Consider the following 20127-nt stretch of genomic DNA (forward strand, 5'->3'; position numbering starts at 1 on the left):
ATATATTTATATTATTATTAATTAACTAGTGGAATTAAAGTAGTAAAAATATAAACATTAACTTAATTTTATTTACAATTTTGAGGTTAGAATTTTAATAATATTTATAAAAAATTTTTTTTAAACTAAACTTTTTTTTTAGATCAATTTTTAATTGATTAAAAAAATGAGTAATGAAGAGTATGTTACTGAAGTACCTAGTAGTCTTAAAAAATTAGCACGACTAGTCGTCAGAGGATTTTACTCAGTTGAAGATGTTCTTATCATTGACATGTTAGTGAGATTTCCTTGTAAGTAACCAGAAAAATTTATCAAAATTTTTTAACTATATTTTCACTTCACTTTGTGTTTTTTAAAATAATTTATGAGAATAAATTTAGCAGATTTTAAATTATTTTTAGAATTTTTTTAACAAATAAATTATGGCAAAAAAAAAATAAGAAAAAAAATTGGCAAGTAGAAATTTAAAAAAATAAAAAATGCAATTTTTTTTTAATTATTTTTTGGAGCAAATTTGTTTGTTAGAAAAAATTTAACAATTCTCTAATGACTGCTAACTTTACTGTCATAAATAATTTTTAATTAATAACTAAAAATTGACACTTAGGTATGAAAGAAGATGACATTTGCGAGTTGTTGAAATTCGAACGTAAAATGTTGCGCGCAAAAATAGCAACACTAAAAAATGACAAGTTTATCCAAGTTAGATTGAAAATGGAAACTGGCTCGGATAATAAAGCACAAAAAGTTAATTATTATTTCATCAACTATAAGGTGATTTAATTAATTAATTAATTTATTTATTTATATTGCAAAGAATTAGACCTTGGATTTAATTATTATTATTGATTAATTATTTCAGACTTTTGTAAATGTTGTTAAGTATAAATTAGATTTAATGAGAAAAAAATTGGAGACAGAAGAAAGAGATGCGACAAGTAGGTCCAGTTTCAAATGTACAAATTGTTTAAAAACATTTACTGATCTTGAAGTAAGTTAAATAATTATTAAGTATTTTATAAAATTAATAAGCGAATAATAACAAAAAAAATGGAGAGACATTTGATAATTTTTAGAATTGTTCTTACAAATAAATTATAGCAAGAATAATTTATTTAAAAATTGTATTTTTAGAAGCTCTAAAAAATTATAAATGCAATTTTTTAGACCTAATTTATTTTTAAAGAGAAAAAGTGTCTAATTTTGCTTCATTTATTAAATTAGAACTAAATATTTTTTTTTTAAATGCACTTGTAGTTTTTTAAATTAAATTTTTCATTTAATTTTTTTGTAATAATTTTTTTCATCAAAAAAAAATTATAAAAATTTTTAAATATCGGCTAACGTAATTTTCATATTTTAAGGGGGTATTCTGGTCTAGAAGCATAAAATTTCAGGTAATTTTTAAAGTGCCGTAAAAAAAGGCAATCAATAGTTTTACCATCCATTTTTTTATAAGTTATTTATTAACATTATAAGAATACAGAAAAAAATAAAAAAATGAAAAAAGTTGAAAATTCAAAAAATTAGCAGCTGATGAAGTGGGGGGTCTCAAAAAATTGGCACGTGACGATACCCACGATTCCAGCCCTCCTAGCAAATGGAAACAAAAAAACAAAAAAGATTATTAATCTAGAGTAATGTCGCTATGGTCGGAACTACGGTCAACCCTAAATTTCAATTTTTACTATTTTTAAAAAATTCGAAATAGTCAAAAAAAGTGGTAAAAAAAAATTTTATTTTTTCAGGCAGTCGCCATTCTGTGAAAAAATTTTTTTAAATTTTTTCCTTAGTTCCGACCATAGCGACATTACTCTAGATTAATAATCTTATTTGTTTTTTTGTTTCCGATTGCTGGGAGGATTGGAATCGTCGGTATCGTCGTGTGCCAATTTTTTAAGACCCCCCCCCCCCCACTTCATCAGCTGCTAATTTTTTGAATTTTCAACTTTTTTTATTTTTTTATTTTTTTCTGTATTCTTATAATGTTAATAAATAACTTATAAAAAAATGGATGGTAAAAATATTGATTGCCTTTTTTTTACGGCACTTAAAAAATTACCTGAAATTTCATGCTTCTAGACCAGAATACCCCCTTAATGTCAAATAAATGAAAGAGTAATGTAATAAATAAAATTAATTAAATAGGCAGATCAATTATTTGATGAAACGACAGGAGAATTTAGATGTACATTTTGTCGAGAAATTGTTGAAGAAGATCAGTCAGCTTTGCCGAAAAAAGACTCACGTTTAATGCTAGCTAAATATAACGAGCAACTGGAGCCTATTTATGGATTATTAAGTTCTGTTGATGGAATAAAATTAGCCTCTGCAATACTCGAACCCGAACCTATCGATATCAATACTATCAGAGGGTATGAAATAATTTATTTTATATTTAACTAAATAATAATTTAAAATAATTATAAATTTAGCTAAATAATAATTAAAAATTAATGATAAATTTAATTAAATACTAACTAAAAATAATGATAATTTTAACTAAATAATAATTAAACAAAAAATCATAATTCAGAATTGACTCGAAGAAGCCTACCAACGCTAGAGGTCCCGGGGAAAGTTGGTCAGGCGACGCTTCAAGAAGAGGAGGATTCGCCGTTCAAGATGCCACGGTTGATGTCACGATTGCGGATGAGTTTATCGACGACTCTGCGGCCCAGAAGAAGGAAATTCCTGCCTGGCTGCAGAACAGTACGATAGTGACTAATGAGGAAGCTGAAATCGATGCGAGTATTAATCAAGAAAGCATCCTTGATAATGCTGCTGCTACCGCGTCTACTGTCGCGACTACGACAAATAACAAACAAGGGGATGATATTATGTCCGTGTTGCTGGCTCATGAGAGAAAAGGCGCTAATAATAGTGCTAATAACGCTGTTAAGAGTGTTATTCCTCAAGAATCTGATGATAGTAGTGAGAATGAAGAAGCTGGCGATATGCAAGCTGTTGAGACAGGTTTGTTTTTTTTTTTACAATACAGAAAATTTATTATTTTTTTTAAACTTAATCTGTTTAATGAATCATGCAATCACTATATGACTGACGTGACTTGTGAACTGTAAATAAATAAAATTTTGCTTTATTTAATAATCGATTTTGTTAAATTGCACTGCACTTTCTTAAATACTGACATTTTTAAAAATATAAGCTCATCTCGATGTTACACTTATCGAGAGCTTTCATTTGAGTACCCACTTGCATTTTTTATATATTTTTCATACATACATATATATAATATATATAAATATATGAAAAATTGATGTGGGTACTCAAACAAAAGGTCTCGATGAGTGTAACATCAGGATGAGCTTGTATTTTAAAAAATGTCAATATTTAACAAGATATTTGTTAAAATGCGCAGTACTTTCTCAATTATTGACATTTATAAAGATATAAGCTCATTCCGATGTTACACTCATCAAGAGCTTTCATTTGAGTATCCACATGCACTTTGATATATTTTTCATATATACATATATATAATATATATAAATATGTGAAAAATTGATGTGGGTACTCAAATGAAAGGTCTTGATGAGTGTAACATCGGGATGAGCTTATATCTTTAAAAATGTCAATAGTTCACAAGATACAAAGTCATTTCTTAATTATTGACATTTTTAAAGATATAAGCTCATCCTGATGTTACACTCATCAAGAGCTTTCATTTGAGTACCCACATGCATTTTGATATATTTTTCATATATACATATATATAATATATATAAATATATGAAAAATTGATGTGGGTACTCAAATGAAAGGTCTTGATGAGTGTAACATCGGGATGAGCTTATATCTTTAAAAATGTCAATAGTTCACAAGATACAAGGTCATTTCTTAATTATGTTAAATTGCACTGTACTTTCTTAACTATTGACATTTTTAAAGATATAAGCTCATCCCGATGTTATACTCATCAAGACCTTTCATTTAAGTACCCACATCAATTTTTCATATATTTATGTATATTATATATATGTATACATGAAAAATATATCAAAAATGCATGTGGGTACTCAAATGAAAGCTCTTGATGAGTGTAACATCAAGATGAGCTTATATCTTTAAAAATGTCAATAGTTGACAAGATACAAGGTCATTTCTTAATTATGTACCTAGAGATAGAGCATTTCAAATGCGTAATTTTTTGGTAAAATTAATATTTCACAAGTTGTAGCCAATTTTAAAATAATTACATAATAATTTGATATTTCATTTAAAAGTTTGTTACTATTATTAATATCAATTTAATAATTCTTTAATAATAATAACAATAAAATCAACAATAATAATCATAATAATAATAATTTTTATAGGTGATGTCGAAGTAATAGAATCAGAAGAAGATGACGCAGTACCAACAGTATTTGTCGATGGTAAATCAATCCCCATTACCGAAGTGGACAATAATTTGGTACTTAAAATGACTCCCTCAGAAAAAGAAGCATACGTCGAAGTCTACCGAGAATATTATTCGGATATATACGAGTGAAACTTATATTTTTTTCAGACTAATTTTATTTTGATTGCCGCTGATTCATTTAATCACGTATTATTTTGTATAAATAGTATAATAAATTTTTTTTCACAATTAATCTTGATTCTTTTTTTCTAGAATAAGGTAAATAAAAAGACAATTTAAATTAAATTTATTTAAGTATTTATTAATCAACATATTTAATTAATTGTTCAGGACAATTGCAACTCAACAATATCAGGAATTGCCATATTAATATTAACTAAACGATTAATATTGATAAATATTAATAACAATAGTATTAAATAAATAAATAAATAAAATAATTAAATGAAGTCACTTCTGGAGGAACGGGAAAAATATTTTTAAAACTTAAAAATATAATAATTATTAATGAATAATCTTACTTGAATTTTTTTTTGCTTGCCTTCGCAATGAGTTCCTATCCGACCACCACTATCGATTAGAAACTCTAAGGCAATAAATAAGTATTATTTTTTAATAAATATTTTTGCTTTTTTTTTGTTCATTTTTTTTTTTATTATTTTTTTAATTATCTGTTCTTCCATTAAAGTTTAATAACATTCAAATAATTTTTTTTCAATCGACCTTATTTAAAATTTTATACAATAAATAATTTTGCATTTTTATTTTTAGATCATCCTTCTTTAAATTAATCAATGTCTTTTTGTTTTTTAAAAGGCTTCATCACTAACAAGATTATCTAAATTCTCGGAGAGGATTCACAACTCTCGATTAAACACCACGCGATCATGCATTACGCGATAAATATTGAATAAAAATAAATAAATAAATTTAATTATTTTAATTATTCCACCTGGAAAAATACCAACAAGTATTTTATTAATTAAGAGTTGCAGAATCCTTCAGAGCAAATAGATAGCACCAGCTTGATTGATATTTATTATTATTATTATTATACAACTGGCCTATTAATTTATTCAGGCTCATTGAGACGTAATCGTGCGAAATCCTCAAAGACGATGTTGTCATCGTCGTCATTTGCGTAGCAGGAATTTTCGTACCGGACTCGATCGATGCTTTTGCTTTTCTTCAGATTTTCTTTTTCTTTTTCAGCATTACCTGCTGCTGGGTGCATCAGTTTAAACGGCACGTCGGTTACTAATTCACCACCCAGAGTACCACAGTTTAATTTCACCCGGATTGAGTATGAAATTATTATACCCAGCGATTCTGCTGGGCATTTTCCCTCAGCAGCCATCGTTGAAGAGGCTAAGTTGACGTCATCGTCCTGTTGAATAATAAATGTTTTTATATAAATTGGAAAAATTTTTTAATTAAATAATTAAATAATTTTTATATTAAAAGACAATCTGACAAATTTTTTTTTGTGAAAAATATTTTAAAAAATTGCACTTAGAATTTTTTTTAATTAATTTATACTCATAATTTTTTAAAGTATGTAAATGATTTAGTTACTAGCAACTATGCAGTCACTACGTGACTGCTGTGACTGGTGAACTATACATAAATAAGATTTTGGATTATTAAATAATGACTTTTGTTAGATTGCACTGTATTTTCTTAACTATTGACTTTTTTAAAGATATAAGCTCATCTTGATGTTACACTCATCAAGAGCTTTCATTTGAGTACCCACATGCATTTTTGATATATTTTTCATATATACATATATATAATATATATTTTGAAGATATAAGCTCATCCTGATGTTACACTCATCAAGAGCTTTCATTTAAGTACCCACATGCATTTTTGATATATTTTTCATATATACATATATATAATATATATAAATATATGAAAAATTGATGTGGGTACTCAAATGAAAGGTCTCGACGAGTGTAACATCGGGATGAGCTTATATCTTTGAAAATGTCAATAGTTCACAAGATGCAAGGTCATTTCTTAATTATGTGAAATTGCACTGTACTTTCTTAACTATTTACATTTATAAAAATATAAGCTCATCCTGATGTTACACTCATCAAGAGCTTTCATTTGAGTACCCACATGCATTTTGATATATTTTTCATATATACATATGTATAGTATATATAAATATATGAAAAATTGATGTGGGTACTCAAATGAAAGGTCTCGATGAGTGTAACATCGGGATGAGCTTATATCTTTGAAAATGTCAATAGTTCACAAGATGCAAGGTCATTTCTTAATTATGTGAAATTGCACTGTACTTTCTTAACTATTTACATTTATAAAAATATAAGCTCATCCTGATGTAACACTCATCAAGAGCTTTCATTTGAGTACCCACATGTATTTTTGATATATTTTTCATATATACATATATATAATAAATATAAATATATAAAATATATGAAAAATTGATGTGGGTAGTCAAATGAAAGGTCTTGATGAGTGTAACATCGGGATGAGCTTATATGTTCAAAAATGTCAATAGTTCACAAGATGCAGGGTAATTTCTTAATTATGTGAAATTGCACTGTACTTTCTTTACTATTGATATATTTAAATATATAAGCTCATCCTGATGTTACACTCATCAAGAGCTTTCATTTGAGTACCCACATGCATTTTGATATATTTTTCATACATACATATATATAATATATATAAATATATGAAAAATTGATGTGGGTACTCAAATGAATGGTCTTGATGAGTGTAACATCGGGATGAGTTTATATCTTTAAAAATGTCAATAGTTCACAAGATACAACGTCATTTCTTAATTTTTCTTATTCTTTAAATAATATAGAATTATAAAAAATAAAAAAAATTTGTCAGATTATAAAAATAAAACACACATACTTTAAGATGTCCATCAAGAGCTATTCCTCGACGGTCTTTATTACTGCTAGCCAACGGCACAAGATAAAATTGTTTTGTAAAGTTAGCCCCAGGAGTTATCGGACAACCCTCGCGCGTTTCCAAGCTCGCTACATTGCGAGAGAATTGAGTGTTTACCATCGTTACTTCACAATGTTGAACAACAAATAACTGAAATTAATAATTAATTATTAAAGTTTATTAAAAAATATCTAGTAAAATACACTGTAAAAAAAATAATTGATAATTTCTTCTCAGGATGTACCTTGATATTCTTCACGGCTTTCCGTGAGTTGTTTGTGATGATAACATTGGCCGCGATTTTTTCACCGTGGTAGTAAATTTCTCTGTCGAGCGTGACTTCAAGGTTGAGTTTTCCGTTGGAGAAGGTGAAGCCCTTGGAGACCAGGGAGCTGGGAAGTCTGCGGCCGCGCGAGATTGGTGCGAATTGGAGCTTTTTTATGGCCAGAGCCACCGATGAACGTTTGTGACCTTTGTCATCTTCGTTTTCACCCACGTAGACTTTTACAGTGTACTCAACTCCAAGCGGCTTGCCCTGGTCATCGTCTCCGGGCTGGAGTGTCACGGAGCTAGGAGAAGCGGGTGGGAAGACAAAGTTAAATGGGAAAGCGTTGGGACCTAATTTTTTGAGCAAGCGCTCTTGGATTGGCGTCGTCTCTTGCTTTTCTTTCTTCATTGGTATTATTTGATCCTTTGCGACGACCATTTCCTTGCTGAATTTGACGCCCATGACTTCATCTTCCTCACGACCGTATCGGAATGTCGTAATGACCTGGAATTAATTATCAATTTTATTATTTCTTCTTTAAATTAGTAAAGAAGAAATCAATTAAAAAAATTCCTCTTTAAATTATTGAAGAAAAAATTAATTTTATTATTTCTTCTTTAAATTCTAAAAAAGAAATTAATTTTATGATTTCTTCTTTAAATTAAAACAAAAATTAATTTGATTATTTCTTCTTTAAATTTTTGACGAAGAAATTAATTTAATAATTTTTTCATCAAATTTTAAAAGAAGAAATTAATATTAAAATTTCTTCTTTAAGTTCTTAAAAAAGAATTTTTAGAATTTCTTCGTTAAAATGTTAAAGAAGAAATTAATATCAAAATTTCTTCTTTAAATTCTTAAATAAGAAATTACTTTGATTATTTCTTCTTTAAATTTTTAAAAAAGAAATTAATTTAATAATTTCTTTATCAAATTTTAAAAGAAGAACTAAATGTTAAAAATTCTTCTTTAAATTCTTAAAAAGAAATTTTTAGAATTTCTTCTTTAAAATATTAAAGAAGAAATCAATTAAATAAACTCTTCATTAAATTAAAAAAAAAGAAATTAATATTAATTTTCTGCTCTAAGTTTTTAAAAAAGAATTTTTAGAATTTCTTCTTTAAAATGTTAAAGAAGAAATATTATTAAAATTTCTTCTCTAAATTTTTATAAAAGTGAATTTCATAATTTCTTCTTTAAATTCTTAATTATTCTTGATTCATAAATTCTTGATTATTTCTTCTTTAAGTTTTTGAAGAAGAAATTAATTAAATAATTTCTTCATTAAATTAAAAAAAAAAATAAATTAATATTAAAATTTTTTCTTTAAATTTTTGAAGAAATGAATTTCATAATTTTTTCTTTAAATTCTTAAAGAAGAAATTAATTAAAAAATTTCTTCTTTAAATTTTTAAAATTAATTTTAATAATGATTATATTTCTCAGTTTTATTAGTGCAAAAGTATATAAAATACTAATTATGACTTTGAGATAAAATTTTTTTTTTTTTTAATAAAAGAAGAAAACATTATTTACCTGGCCATAAACTCTGCGTCCTTGAAGATAATCATTTTCAACCACAACGACGCCATCAATAGGATCTACGAACTCAAGATGATCAATGAAGTCTCTTTTTCCAAGGTAGACTGTGACCTTGCCTGAAAAAAAACCCCTCAGGTGTTTAATATCAAGAAGAAAAAAATATTAAAATTAATTAAAAAGAAAAAAGAAGAAATGAGTTACCATTAGGGGTGGTTTTTTTGAAAACTTTAACAGCCACAACGTAGGCTAGTAGTAACACAGGAAACATTTGGCTAGCCGTAAATCAAAACTCCAAGTTGGTGTTTTACTTTTTATCCCGCCCAGAAGTGACAATTCGCAAACCTTCAACAACTCCTACATATAGTAGTTGGAAGGCTTCATCAAAGAATCCGTACAAATAAACAAATTAAATTACCATTATATAAAATAGTTTTTTAATAAGATTTTAAAATACGATCATCTTCTTAGCTCAGCGCACCACCTGACCCATTCAGTGGTCAGCTTTTCAATTTCTTCATTTCATAAAAAAAAAAAAAAAATTTACAGTAAAAAAATAAAATATTTTATTTAAAAAAAAAATTTTTTTTAGTTAAAAAAAATAAAATATTTTACAGTAAAAAAATAAAATATTTAATTTAAAAAAAAAAATATTTAATTAAAAAAAAAATATATTTAATTTAAAAAAAAATTTTATTTAAAAAAAAAAATAAAATATTTAATTTAAAAAAAAACTAAATATTTATTTTAAAAATAATAAAATAATTTTCAGTCTTAAGATTTATCTTTATTTCAATAATAATAAGTTTACATTGTATAGAGGTATTTTAATCCTTGTAAATGTTTTTATTTTATTTTTTTTTTTTTTCAAATGTGCAGTGTGACATTATCAAGGACTTGATGATGATTTAACTTAATTACAATTATTATTATTATTTAACTTTATTAATTTTTTAGTTGTATTTATTCTATAAGTGTAAACCATTATAATTCTTTGAGTACACATTTAACTTACAGTGTTAATTTACTAATTGAGTTTAAAATTAAATAAAAATAAACAAGTTAATAAAAATTATATTTTTATTCTATTTATTTTATTTTTTAAGTTACGCTTTTATATTAAAGTTCTTAATGCTTAATTTTATGAAAACCCAAAAGAAGAAATATTAATAATAAATATTTTTTTGAAGAATCTAAAAATATTTACAATAATTAATATTTCTTCTTTAATTAATTGAAGAAATAATTTTATTATTTATCATTTATAAAGCGTTAAAAAACTTTAATTAATAATCAAGCTTCGTTTCATAATTGAATTTTTTATAAATCTAGACGTCCATTTCTTAAGTGTAATTTTTATTGACCACTTATGTATTTAATTAATCACAAATTAATGAAAGCATTTTTTATTAATTAATTAATAAAAAAAAAAACAATTGTTACAAATTACCTTTTTTTATTTTATTCTAAAATATTATTCATTTTTTTTTTGTATTATTTATTAATAATAAATATAATTATCAACTATAAGCAATGAGATAAATCAGAAAAATAGAATTCTCGTCTCTATTTTTTTTTTTTTAATTATTCCAGCACTATATCTTAATAATATGGCCAACAAACGAATTTAATGTAGTTGTAAAAAATTTATAGATGGGAAGAAAAAAAAATTAATTAAAAAAAAATTTTTCTATTGACAGTTTTCTTAAATTAAATTTAATAATTAAGAGACGTTATTTTAAAAGTAATTTCTACAGTAGGCACAATAACTGTATTTATTTATTAATTAATTAATTAATTAATTATTTATAAATATTTATTAGTTTATTGTATTTAAATAAACGGTCGGCTATCAGGGAACAAAAAATAAAATTCAACTAGTTATTGATTTTTATTTATTCATACAATAATATTTATGATTTATGATTGATGAATTTAAAGAGACAATTTAAATGGGGGATGTTACTAATGATAATGAATAATTAAGATGATAGTGCCGTTGATAAATGTTCGATTGTGAAAAATATGAACACATTTCTTAGTAGAAAAAGATTTTTTTTTTTATTACACAGTATTATCTAAATGCTTGTTATTAAATATAATTATTAAATAATTTATTTAATTCAAGAATTTAATATTAATTATCGATACTTTTAATTACAACAAACACACTATTTTTATCTAATTTATTTATTAGTTGTGTTTTTTTTTTTAGTGTATCAAAAAATTTTCAAATTAACTTACGACTATTTAATTTTTTATTAAGAAAAAAAATTATTTTTGGGAATTTTTTTTACAAGGAAAAAAAATGAATTTTAAGATCGGATTTTTTTTATTTTATTAAAAGTACTTTTAAAGAATATTACTCTAAATTTTTTCTAAAAAATATTTAATTAATTAAAAATATTTAATTTTTTACAATAATGAAAAAAATTTGGAGGAAATTTTTTTTTGTGCTCTAGATTTTTAATAACTTTGTAAAATTTAAATAATTTTTAATTAATTAATTGAAGAAGAAATTAGAGCACAAAAAAAAATTTTTTTAATTTTTTTAGCCGGATTAAAAAAAAAAATAATGAAAAATTTTTTTTTGTGCTGTAGATTTTTAATAACTTTGTAATAATTAAATATTTTTAATAAAAATTTAGGGTAATTATCTTTAAAGTACACTCAATAAATTAAAAAAAAATCCGATCTTAAAATTTTTTTATTTTCGCTGTAAAAAAAATTCGCGAAAATAATTTTTTTTCTTCAAAATTTTTTAAACAAAAAAACAATTTTTTTTTTTAATTTACTAAGGGGCCTTAATTTTAATTTTTAATCTAAGTAATTAATATAATCAAATTCTTTTTGATACTTTGAACTAATAGTTTAAACAAAGAGCGGGTTAAAGTAGAAAAATTTAATTTAATTTACAAAAATTTTAATTATAAAAAAAAAAACATTGTCTAGTATCACAAATAATTTAACAAAAAAAATATTTGTGATTTTTTTATTCCTAGGATTTAATTGTTATCCAACAATTGAATTTAAAATTTTTAAGAATTTTTTAATATAGAAAAATAAGTTTTGAATAGAAGATATTTATATAAATAAAAAGTTAATACTTGTATACAAAAAATAAATTTAGATTAAGTAGTTGAAAAAAAAAATGAAATATTTAATTTTTTTTTCCTAATAAATTTTAACATGGTTCCCTGATACTACCGCTTTTTTAATTAAAACAGTATAAATATTGTTTTTTTTTTCTGTTTAATTATTTTTTGTTACTGGTACACAATTAATTTATTGATCGATCTTCGTTTATTTAAATTGTATTTAACTACAAGTCTACTATAAACTTACATAACTAATCATCCTCCGTTTATGCCGAGTATGGTATTTTTTTTTTTTTTTATATTATTTCTTAACTCTTCAAATCCAAAGTGTATTCGTTACAAATTTCATTATTTGCTGATTTATTTATTTATAGAATTTAATAACTTTTTCATCCTGTTAACATTACTCAGAGTAAACTTTAAGCAAATAATTTTATCCTTACGCAGTAAATCTGCGATTTTTATTTCGTGAAATAATAGATCAATAAATCCCCATTGATCGTCGTTAAGGACAATTGATTCAATATTTCTTACCTAATTCTTCCTTTCAAAACTTGTTTTCTTAAAAGTACAAGCTTCTATTTAAGACAGATCTGTAACAAAAAAATTAGTGTTAAAAAAACTATCTACTTATATTAATAAAACAATTGTAAATAAATAAATAAAAATACTTACAGCTTGGTGCAGCTGCAGACTCAAATCTTTTCTGAATTTGATCGTATGTAAATTTAACAAAAGCGTCGTATTGTTCAGAGAGCTTCATTGTTAATATCTGATCATATTCTTCGCGTATTTGAGTTTCTTGTTCTTTGAGCATTCTCTCGCAAATCAATCCAACCTATTAAAAAAAAATCCGTCAGTAAATAAATAAATAAATCTATATTATTAATTAATTATATATAGCTCTATTATTAATTGTAATTAAAAAACGACCTTGTATCTTGTGAACAATTGACGTTTTCAAAGATATAAGCTCATCTTGATGTTACACTTATCAAGACCTTTCATTTAAGTACCCACATCAATTTTTCATATATTTTATATATTTATATATGAAAAATATATCAAAAATGCATGTGGGTATTCAAATAAAAAGTCTTGATGAGTATAACATCGGAATGAGCTTATATCTTTAAAAATGTCAATAGTAAAAAAAGCACCGTGCAATTTAACATAATTACGAAACGATCTTGTATCTTGTGAAGTATTGACATTTTTAGAGATATAAGCTCATCACGATGTTACATTCATCAAGACCTTTCATTTGAGTACCCACATCAATTTTTCATATATTTTATATATTTATATATATGTATGTATGAAAAATATATCAAAAATGCATGTGGGTAATCAAATGAAAGCTCTTGATGAGTATAACATCGGGATGAGCTTATATCTTTAAAAATGTCAATAATTAAGAACTGACCTTGCTATCTTGTGAACAATTGACGTTTTCAAAGATATAAGCTCATCCTGATGTTACACTCATCAAGACCTTTCATTTGAGTACCCACATCAATTTTTCATATATTTATATATATGTATAAATGAAAAATATATCAAAATGCATGTGGGTAATCAAATGAAAGCTCTTGATGAGTATAACATCGGGATGAGCTTATATCTTTAAAAATGTCAATAATTAAGAACTGACCTTGCTATCTTGTGAACAATTGACGTTTTCAAAGATATAAGCTCATCCTGATGTTACATTCATCAAGACCTTTCATTTGAGTAGCCACATCAATTTTTCATATATTTATATATATTACATATATGTATATATGAAAAATATATCAAAATGCATGTGGGTACTTAAATGAGAGCTCTTGATGAATGTAACATGGGGATGAGCTTATATCTTCAAAAACGTCAATATTTAAGAAAGTACAGTGCAATTTAACAAAAGTCATTATTTAATAAACCAAAATTCTATTTATTTATAGTTCACAAGTCACGGAAGTCACGTAGTGACTGAAAGGTTACTAATAAATAAACAAATAATGAAATCAATAAAAAAAAAATAAATACATACTTGTCTAAATGTGAATAATGGTTTCTCCCTGCTGTTGGGACTGCAGTTGTTGTACGAGCTTGAACCACAACCAGATGGACTTGCTGGGCCCCCTTCCATGTCCGAAGAATCACAACCACTTGAATTACCTTGTGGGTTGAAATGCAACTGCTTACGTTTATGTAATCGGCAAATTTCTTCTCTAATGTTAGCAGCCATTTTCTCTGTAATTAATCAATCACCATTAATAATTTCAAAAAATCCCAAATGTCCTCTTAATCATTTTTTTCATCAGCAGTTTCAATACTGACAAAAATAATTATGTCTCTACATTGTCAATTTTAATTAATTAACTCCAAAAAAAATAATTAATTGATTCTTTTTTTAATAGTTTTGGAGTACATAAACTCTAGAAAAATATTCACTAAAATTAATAATAAAATTTTTTGACGTCATTGTCGTGTTGCCATCTGAGGCCGTGAGTTAAAAAATAAATAAATAAAAAAAAAAAATAATAAACAGTCGACGTCTGTTAGAGTATTACCATATGATTAACTCGTGGGTGATGCCCTTCTTTTGTTCCCTACCACAAATAATAATAAATAATTAAATACAATGCCAGGATAATTTTAAAGAGACAATGAGCAAAATAAAAAAAAACACAATATATAATATTTAATATAATATATGTAGACGCATTTATATTTATATATATAGATGTATATTGAATAAAGACAATAAAATAGTAATGATTTAAAATAAATATGATATAGTATTAGAGAGAGCATATAGACAAGGGATAAAATGGCCGTTATAACCGATAACAATTACCAGGCGTCAATTTGTGCGTGACTTCGCCAAACGGTGATGGATTTTGTTGGCTTGATGTCCGCTGGGTTGAACTGCCAGGTGATACGCACATTGGAGCACATCTTCGTCGCTTACTAGGACGGCCGTGGCTGTGAACAGGATCAAATTCCAAGGATCTTTTTAGGGTGGCACAGGCCATGGCTGAGATCGGTGACTGATACTAGTGCTGCTGGTGCTACTGCTATGAGTATCCAAACTGAGAACGACAATGTAATGCTGCTGATGTTCCTTCGTCACGTTTACTAAACTGGCACACCAACACACTAACACAAGGCGCTACTGGTGACACTATAGTGTTACTTTTTTTTAATTTTATTTTTATTTTTTTACGGATGGTTAATTATCTCTAAATATCACAATTTTATGTCAAACTGGTTAATTAGCTATTTTTTTAGGTAGTTTTTTGTTTATGCTGTTGAAAAATTATATACGGTAATGATATAAATGTATCAAAACAAACAGTATGGCGGAATTTGTGCAGCAGCTCACAGAATACCAAACTGACTACACTGCTTTTCACAGATTTACATGCGACATCTTTTTTCCATGATGACCATAAAATATTTTTCACTAGTTGGAATAAATACCGCTTATTTTTGCACTACCGCGCCACCTATACTTCATAAGGGGAAATAATTGTAAGTTAAAATTAAATTTGACAGGTTACAGCTGATTTATTTATTTTTTAATTTTTATCAATAATTTGTGCAATTTTTTAGAGTTTTTATAATTTAATAAATAATTTTATTTAAAATAATTAGTGCAATTTTTTAGTTTTTATAATTTAATAAATAATTTTATTTAAAATAATTAGTGCAATTTTTTAGAGTTTTTATAATTTAATAAATAATTTTATTTAGAATTTTCTGTTTTATAAATTAAAATATGAAAATTAATTTAGTATATATTTAATAATTTTAAAAATTTTATAGTAAATAAATTATGGCAAAAAAAAATTAGAAAAAAAATTGACATTTAGAAATTTTAAAAAATAAAAAATGCAATTTTTTAAAAATAATTTTATGGAATAAATTTTTTTGATAAATAAAATTAAAAAATTTTTAACCGACTGCTAACTTTAATGTCATAATTAGAATTTATAATAATAATAATATTTAAGTTATATAGCTGCCACTTGACCATTTTTTAATTTTATTTAACAAAAAAATGTATTCTGAAAAATTAAAAAAAATTAGGAAAATAAAGTTAGCCGACATCTAAAGATTTTTATGATTTTTTTTTATTAAAGAATTATTAAAAAAAATTTTTTCATTTGATAAAAACTTCAAAAACTATAAATGCAATTCTTTAAAAATATTTTTCAGTTATAATTTAATAAATTAAGTAAAATAAAAAAATCAAAAATGTCGGCTTATTTTATTAATATAAAAAAATTACATTTTTAATTTATTAAATTTTCTAAATATCAATTTTATTTTTTATTTTTTCATCCAGTAATTTATTTATCAGAAAAATTATTAAATATCTGCTAGATTAATTTTCATAATATATTTCATGAAAATTAAGTTAACCGTCTAAAAATTTTCAGAATTTTTTTTTATTGAAAAAATTATTACATAAAAATTTTCATTTGTAAAAAAAAACTTAAAAAATTATAAGTGCAATTTTTAAAAACTATTTTTTAGGTCTAAATTAATGATGGAAAAATAATCAAAAAATTAAAAACGTCGACTAACTTAATAACTTTAGTATTATAATATACTTAGACAGATTTAGAATTACACACAATATTGTCAAATGCAAAAGTCGATTACACAGCCATCTTTTTACCATCTAAGTGCATAATTTTCAATTTAATTATTTAAATTATTTATTAAAATTTATTGTGACTAAAAATAAATATGTTAATTATTGAATTTTAAATTATAAAACAATCGATAAGAAAAAATATCGATATATTAATCGATTGAACAAAAAAAAAACTTATAATAAATAGTAAGTGAAAATTACAAGTGATTGCGCCACTGTTATTTGCTTGTGTGTTATTTTCCAAGATGTATTACGAAGATTGGAGCACCTTCTGTTTTATTATCTCTGGAATATCAAAAAGGAATCCAATATTCGGTCATTCATAATCAGTGTTGACCGTGAAATACTCTTTTATTTATAAATTGATTACCAATGTTTAGTTTACTAAAAACAAGTTAAATTATTACATAATTAATGGATATTGTTATTTAGGCAACCAACAAAAGGTGTGTATTTATTAATAAATAAATGTTTTTACTTAAAATTATTTTGCAAGTGTGTACATGTTGTGTTTCACTTTCTATTTATTTAATAATTGTTATGTATTTTCATGTTATTAATATTTGTGTGATATGTTTGTAGAAACAAGTATTTGGTGGCAGGCTTTACTTGGTAAAAAGGTGAATTTACCGAAGGGATGATGATGGGTGATCAATTTCGTACTAAAGTTGAACAATATTCCCCAAAGTCATCTCCAAGGGGTGCAAGATCACCCGTTGTATCACGTCAGGATTCAACGGGAACTCTTAAAACAACAATATCTCTTGGGAAAAATCCTTCGATTGTTCACAGTGGACCTTTTTATTTAATGAAAGAACCTCCTGGTAATTTTCATTTTTTTTTATTAAATTATTATAAGTATCTTAATTTGTATTGGGTCAAATATAAATTTTTTTTTTTTATTTTTATTTTTACAGGAGAGAGCGAACTTACAGGAGCTACTAACTTGATGAATTATTATAATCTTGAACACTCTTATAGTAAATTCAGTGGTAAAAAATTAAAAGAACAACTATCGTCATTTCTTCCAAATCTTCCTGGTACTATTGATACACCTGGACATCAAGACAACAGGTATAAATATTTTATATTTTTAATTTATATAATAAATAACTAAAACAAAATATACTAGCAACCTTGCAGTCACTATGTGACTGCTGTGACTCGTGCACTATAAACAAATAAAATTTTGCTTTATTAAATACTGACTTTTGTTAAATAGCACTGTATTGTTTTAACTATTGATGTTCTTAAAGATATAAGCTCATCCCGATGTTACACTCATCAAGAGCTTTCATTTGAGTACCCACATGCATTTTTGATATATTTTTCATATATACATGTATGTAATATATATAAATATATGAAAAATTGATGTGGGTACTCAAATGAAAGGTCTTGATGAGTGTAACATTGGGATGAGCTTATATCTTTAAAAATGTCAATAGTTCACAAGATACAAGGTCATTTCTTAATTATTGACATTTTTTAACATACAAGCTCATCCCGACATTACACTCATCAAGATCTTTCATTTGAGTACCCACATCAATTTTTCATATATTTATATATATTACATATATGTATATATGAAAAATATATCAAAAATGCATGTGGGTAATCAAATGAAATGTCTCAATGAGTGTAACATCGGGATGAGTTTATATCTTCAAAAATATCAATAGTTGACAAGATAGCAAATTCAGTTCTTAATTATTGACATTTTTCAAAATATAAGCTCATCCCGACATTACACTCATCAAGAGCTTTCATTTGAGCACTCACATGCATTTTGATATATTTTTCATATTTACATATATATAATATATATAAATATATGAAAAATTGATGTGGGTACTCAAATGAAAGGTCTCAATGAGTGTAACATCAGGATGAGTTTATATCTTTAAAAATGTCAATAGTTCACAAGATACGAGGTCATTTCTTAATTATGTATCTAGAGATAGAGCATTTTCAAATGCAGCCTAAATACTTATCATCATAAATTGACTATATTGGTAAGAATGATATGAAAACATTAAAAAGTCACAACTCCAGATCAAGACTTTTCCAACGATAGCAAATTCAATCATAAAAACTCATTTTATCATTTAAATACACTGACCACAAAATTTTGCTTATTCTCTTTATAGATAATTAATATAGATAATTTTTTTTCAGTTCATTAAGATCTGTCATCGAAAAACCACCAATTGGAGGAAAAGAATTACTTCCTCTAAATATCCACCAACTATCAGGATTCCGATTACATCCTGGACCAGTAAATATAATTTTTACTACCTCAATAATTAAAATATAATATATTTATTTATTTATTAATAAAAATGTATTTATCACAGCTGCCGGAGCAATATCGACATGTTAATCAAACACCTCAAAGAAAACACAAGAACAAGCACAAGAAGCATAAACACAAGCCTGGAGACGTTCCAGCTGGACAAGAGATAGCGACAACCGATATTGCCGGTTCGGATACCCACGAAAAGAAGCACAAAAAACAGAAAAGGCACGACGAGGAGAAAGAAGCCAGGAAGAAGCGCAAGAAAGAGAAAAAAAGAAAAAAACAAAAGCACAGTCCTGAACACCCTGGTGGATTGACACCCTCGCAGCATTCCAACTCGTGATTGACAATTAGTTCTTTTTATACGATTAATTAATAAGCTGGCCAATTGTGGAGAATTTTTTGCTCATTTAAAAAAAACTAAACCAATTTCTTAAAAGTTAATATTAAAACCACATGTTCTCTGTTTAAACATTAATATTTTATTTATAATAGCGACTAATAATCGAATAAGTAGTTCAATGTTATGAGTTATGATTATTTTTTACCATTATGATTTTTTGAAATTTTTGATTAAAGATATTTCATTCCAGAGATATCAAAGGCGAAAAATATTTCAGAGTGAAAAATCCTGACTGTGTCAAAAAAAAAAAATGAAAAAAAGCCACGTGGTATGTTTTTCACAGCTTGAAACTATCACGTGTTGTTTATAATGCGAATCTGCTTTATTCCAAAGATTCTGCAATCATGTAAATATTTTTAATTACAATAATTACGATAATTATAAAATTACAGGCTTGGTAATTTTTACGTTTAAGAAAAATTAAAAAAAATAATTATAAATTTATTATTTCAATTCGGTAGTATTTATAAAGTAGGCTTATAAATAGTAGTTTAATTCCTTTTTTTTTTTTTTTTTCGTCGTGT

General features: G+C 25.2%; 4 protein-coding genes across 4 annotated transcripts; 2 read left to right on the plus strand and 2 right to left on the minus strand.

Moving 5' to 3' along the window:
• The first annotated feature begins 41 nt into the window (after nt 1-41).
• Nucleotides 42-4619, plus strand: LOC123275374 (general transcription factor IIE subunit 1). The gene is made up of 7 exons (XM_044743459.1): nt 42-85; nt 143-290; nt 608-774; nt 863-991; nt 2149-2375; nt 2537-2976; nt 4341-4619. Exons 2-7 carry the CDS (start codon nt 167-169, stop codon nt 4514-4516), a joined length of 1263 nt encoding a protein of 420 aa, XP_044599394.1. The 5' UTR covers nt 42-85; nt 143-166; the 3' UTR covers nt 4517-4619.
• Nucleotides 4620-4667: 48 nt separating this feature from the next.
• Nucleotides 4668-9508, minus strand: LOC123275375 (arrestin homolog). The gene is made up of 5 exons (XM_044743461.1): nt 9351-9508; nt 9144-9265; nt 7584-8111; nt 7301-7489; nt 4668-5774 (listed from the first exon to the last, which is right to left on the minus strand). Exons 1-5 carry the CDS (start codon nt 9415-9417, stop codon nt 5460-5462), a joined length of 1221 nt encoding a protein of 406 aa, XP_044599396.1. The 5' UTR covers nt 9418-9508; the 3' UTR covers nt 4668-5459.
• Nucleotides 9509-12430: 2922 nt separating this feature from the next.
• LOC123266650 (akirin-2) lies at nt 12431-15654 on the minus strand. Its single transcript, XM_044730997.1, has 4 exons — nt 15090-15654; nt 14280-14482; nt 12920-13082; nt 12431-12837 (listed from the first exon to the last, which is right to left on the minus strand). Exons 1-4 carry the CDS (start codon nt 15265-15267, stop codon nt 12827-12829), a joined length of 555 nt encoding a protein of 184 aa, XP_044586932.1. The 5' UTR covers nt 15268-15654; the 3' UTR covers nt 12431-12826.
• A 1428-nt stretch (nt 15655-17082) lies between these two features.
• LOC123267797 (mediator of RNA polymerase II transcription subunit 19) lies at nt 17083-19989 on the plus strand. The gene is made up of 5 exons (XM_044732657.1): nt 17083-17344; nt 17481-17722; nt 17816-17972; nt 19080-19179; nt 19259-19989. Exons 2-5 carry the CDS (start codon nt 17536-17538, stop codon nt 19541-19543), a joined length of 729 nt encoding a protein of 242 aa, XP_044588592.1. The 5' UTR covers nt 17083-17344; nt 17481-17535; the 3' UTR covers nt 19544-19989.
• The last annotated feature ends 138 nt before the right edge of the window (nt 19990-20127 follow it).

The sequence above is a fragment of the Cotesia glomerata genome, linkage group LG1 (assembly GCF_020080835.1).
Source record: "Cotesia glomerata isolate CgM1 linkage group LG1, MPM_Cglom_v2.3, whole genome shotgun sequence".
NCBI classification, from domain to species: Eukaryota; Metazoa; Arthropoda; class Insecta; order Hymenoptera; family Braconidae; genus Cotesia; species Cotesia glomerata.

Excerpts from the sequence above, each read along its gene's own strand:
- LOC123275374 (XM_044743459.1), top strand. The coding sequence starts at position 167 with ATGAGTAATGAAGAGTATGTTACTGAAGTACCTAGTAGTCTTAAAAAA. Across the intron at positions 775-862 it reads ATTATTTCATCAACTATAAG|ACTTTTGTAAATGTTGTTAA; the intron begins GTGATTTAATTA and ends TAATTATTTCAG. Across the intron at positions 992-2,148 it reads AAACATTTACTGATCTTGAA|GCAGATCAATTATTTGATGA; the intron begins GTAAGTTAAATA and ends TTAATTAAATAG.
- LOC123275375 (XM_044743461.1), bottom strand. The coding sequence starts at position 9,417 with ATGTTTCCTGTGTTACTACTAGCCTACGTTGTGGCTGTTAAAGTTTTC. Across the intron at positions 8,112-9,143 it reads GACGCAGAGTTTATGGCCAG|GTCATTACGACATTCCGATA; the intron begins GTAAATAATGTT and ends AATTAATTCCAG. Across the intron at positions 7,490-7,583 it reads AAGCCGTGAAGAATATCAAG|TTATTTGTTGTTCAACATTG; the intron begins GTACATCCTGAG and ends TATTAATTTCAG.
- LOC123266650 (XM_044730997.1), bottom strand. The coding sequence starts at position 15,267 with ATGGCCTGTGCCACCCTAAAAAGATCCTTGGAATTTGATCCTGTTCAC. Across the intron at positions 14,483-15,089 it reads CACGCACAAATTGACGCCTG|AGAAAATGGCTGCTAACATT; the intron begins GTAATTGTTATC and ends GATTAATTACAG. Across the intron at positions 13,083-14,279 it reads CATTATTCACATTTAGACAA|GTTGGATTGATTTGCGAGAG; the intron begins GTATGTATTTAT and ends TTTTTTTAATAG.
- LOC123267797 (XM_044732657.1), top strand. The coding sequence starts at position 17,536 with ATGATGATGGGTGATCAATTTCGTACTAAAGTTGAACAATATTCCCCA. Across the intron at positions 17,723-17,815 it reads TTTAATGAAAGAACCTCCTG|GAGAGAGCGAACTTACAGGA; the intron begins GTAATTTTCATT and ends TTATTTTTACAG. Across the intron at positions 19,180-19,258 it reads TCCGATTACATCCTGGACCA|CTGCCGGAGCAATATCGACA; the intron begins GTAAATATAATT and ends TATTTATCACAG.